Raw genomic sequence first — 1,148 nt, forward strand, 5'->3', positions numbered from 1 at the left:
CCAGAGGGCAGGGCTGGATGGGAGATTGGCAATTGGGAATTGCTGGCTGGGAGGGTGGGCAGGCCCTGGCCCAGGGTGCCCAGAGCAGCTGGGGCTGCCCCTGGATCCCTGGAATGTCCAAGGCCAGGTTGGATGGGGTTTGGAGCAACTTGTGATAGTGGGAGGTGTCCCTGCCCATTGGGTTGAAACTGGATGGGCTTTGAGGTCCCTTCCAACCTAAACCATTCTGGGATTCTCTAAGTGTCCTCTGCCTGTGCTGGGACTGATTTGGGAGATCCTGAGAGCTTGTGTTGAGGTAGAACAATTACTGATCCCAAAACTGTGCTGGGAAGGTGATCCCTGACCTCTCTCCCCGCGTGTCCCACGGTTGCTGGCAGGGGCGTGGCTGGGCCTGGTCACTCCCCGCGTCTCCTCTCTTGCAGATGTGTTCGTTTGCGGAGGCTACAACGGAGAGGTGATTCTGGGAGATGTTTGGAAGCTGAACCTCCAAACTTTCCAGTGGGTCAAGCTCCCAGCTGCGATGCCAGAGCCTGTGTACTTCCACTGTGCTGCTGTCACCCCAGTAAGTGACTCATTTTGTTCCTCTGGAGCTGGGATTTTTCATCCAAGCACTCTGACGTTGGTGTGGGCTGCAAATAGAGCTCATGTTCCCAAGGAAGTGACCTCCACTGCATGCAGTAGCTTTTGGGAGGCTTTTACTCCTGCTGCTGTTTGAAGAGTGGTGCCACACTGTGGATTTTGCTTCCTGAAAGAAGTGATGCAGAATTTTAGCTTTCAAACTCTATGTAGGAACAGCAGTTCTTGCTTGTAGAAGGAAAAAAGAAGTGATGAGTAAAATGATTTTATCCTACTGAGAACAGCCTGAGGTGAAGGATTAGATGAGCCTGTTTCCAGCCCTTTGGAGACCACTAAGGAGTGTTGGTATTGCCAGAGCTTTTGGCCAGAAGTCTGGAGACCTGGGATTGATAATTAACAAGCAGCAAGCAATGCCTTTGGCTGTGCCTTCACCTCCTTCAGGTCCTCGTCTCCTGAGGGCAGAGATCACATTCCTTGGTGTCACTTAGTTTGGAGACTGTTATAAATGCAGCTTTTCCTGGGAAGCCTGATAAAGGTGTTTCCCAGGCAGCTCCGTGACTGCCTGGACAGCA

The 1,148-nt window shown here is 52.3% G+C and overlaps 1 protein-coding gene across 1 annotated transcript in view; it reads left to right on the forward strand.

Moving 5' to 3' along the window:
• Positions 1–1,148, forward strand: part of KLHDC10 (kelch domain containing 10) — a 16,389-nt gene that overhangs the window by 13,247 nt on the left and 1,994 nt on the right. Inside the window, exon 9 of the mRNA XM_017727970.1 lies at positions 423–562. Coding sequence (XP_017583459.1) covers positions 423–562 — 140 coding nt within the window. The remainder of the gene's footprint in view (positions 1–422; positions 563–1,148) is intronic.

This window comes from Corvus brachyrhynchos, unplaced genomic scaffold (genome assembly GCF_000691975.1).
Source record: "Corvus brachyrhynchos isolate BGI_N302 unplaced genomic scaffold, ASM69197v1 scaffold182, whole genome shotgun sequence".
Classification (NCBI taxonomy): domain Eukaryota; kingdom Metazoa; phylum Chordata; class Aves; order Passeriformes; family Corvidae; genus Corvus; species Corvus brachyrhynchos.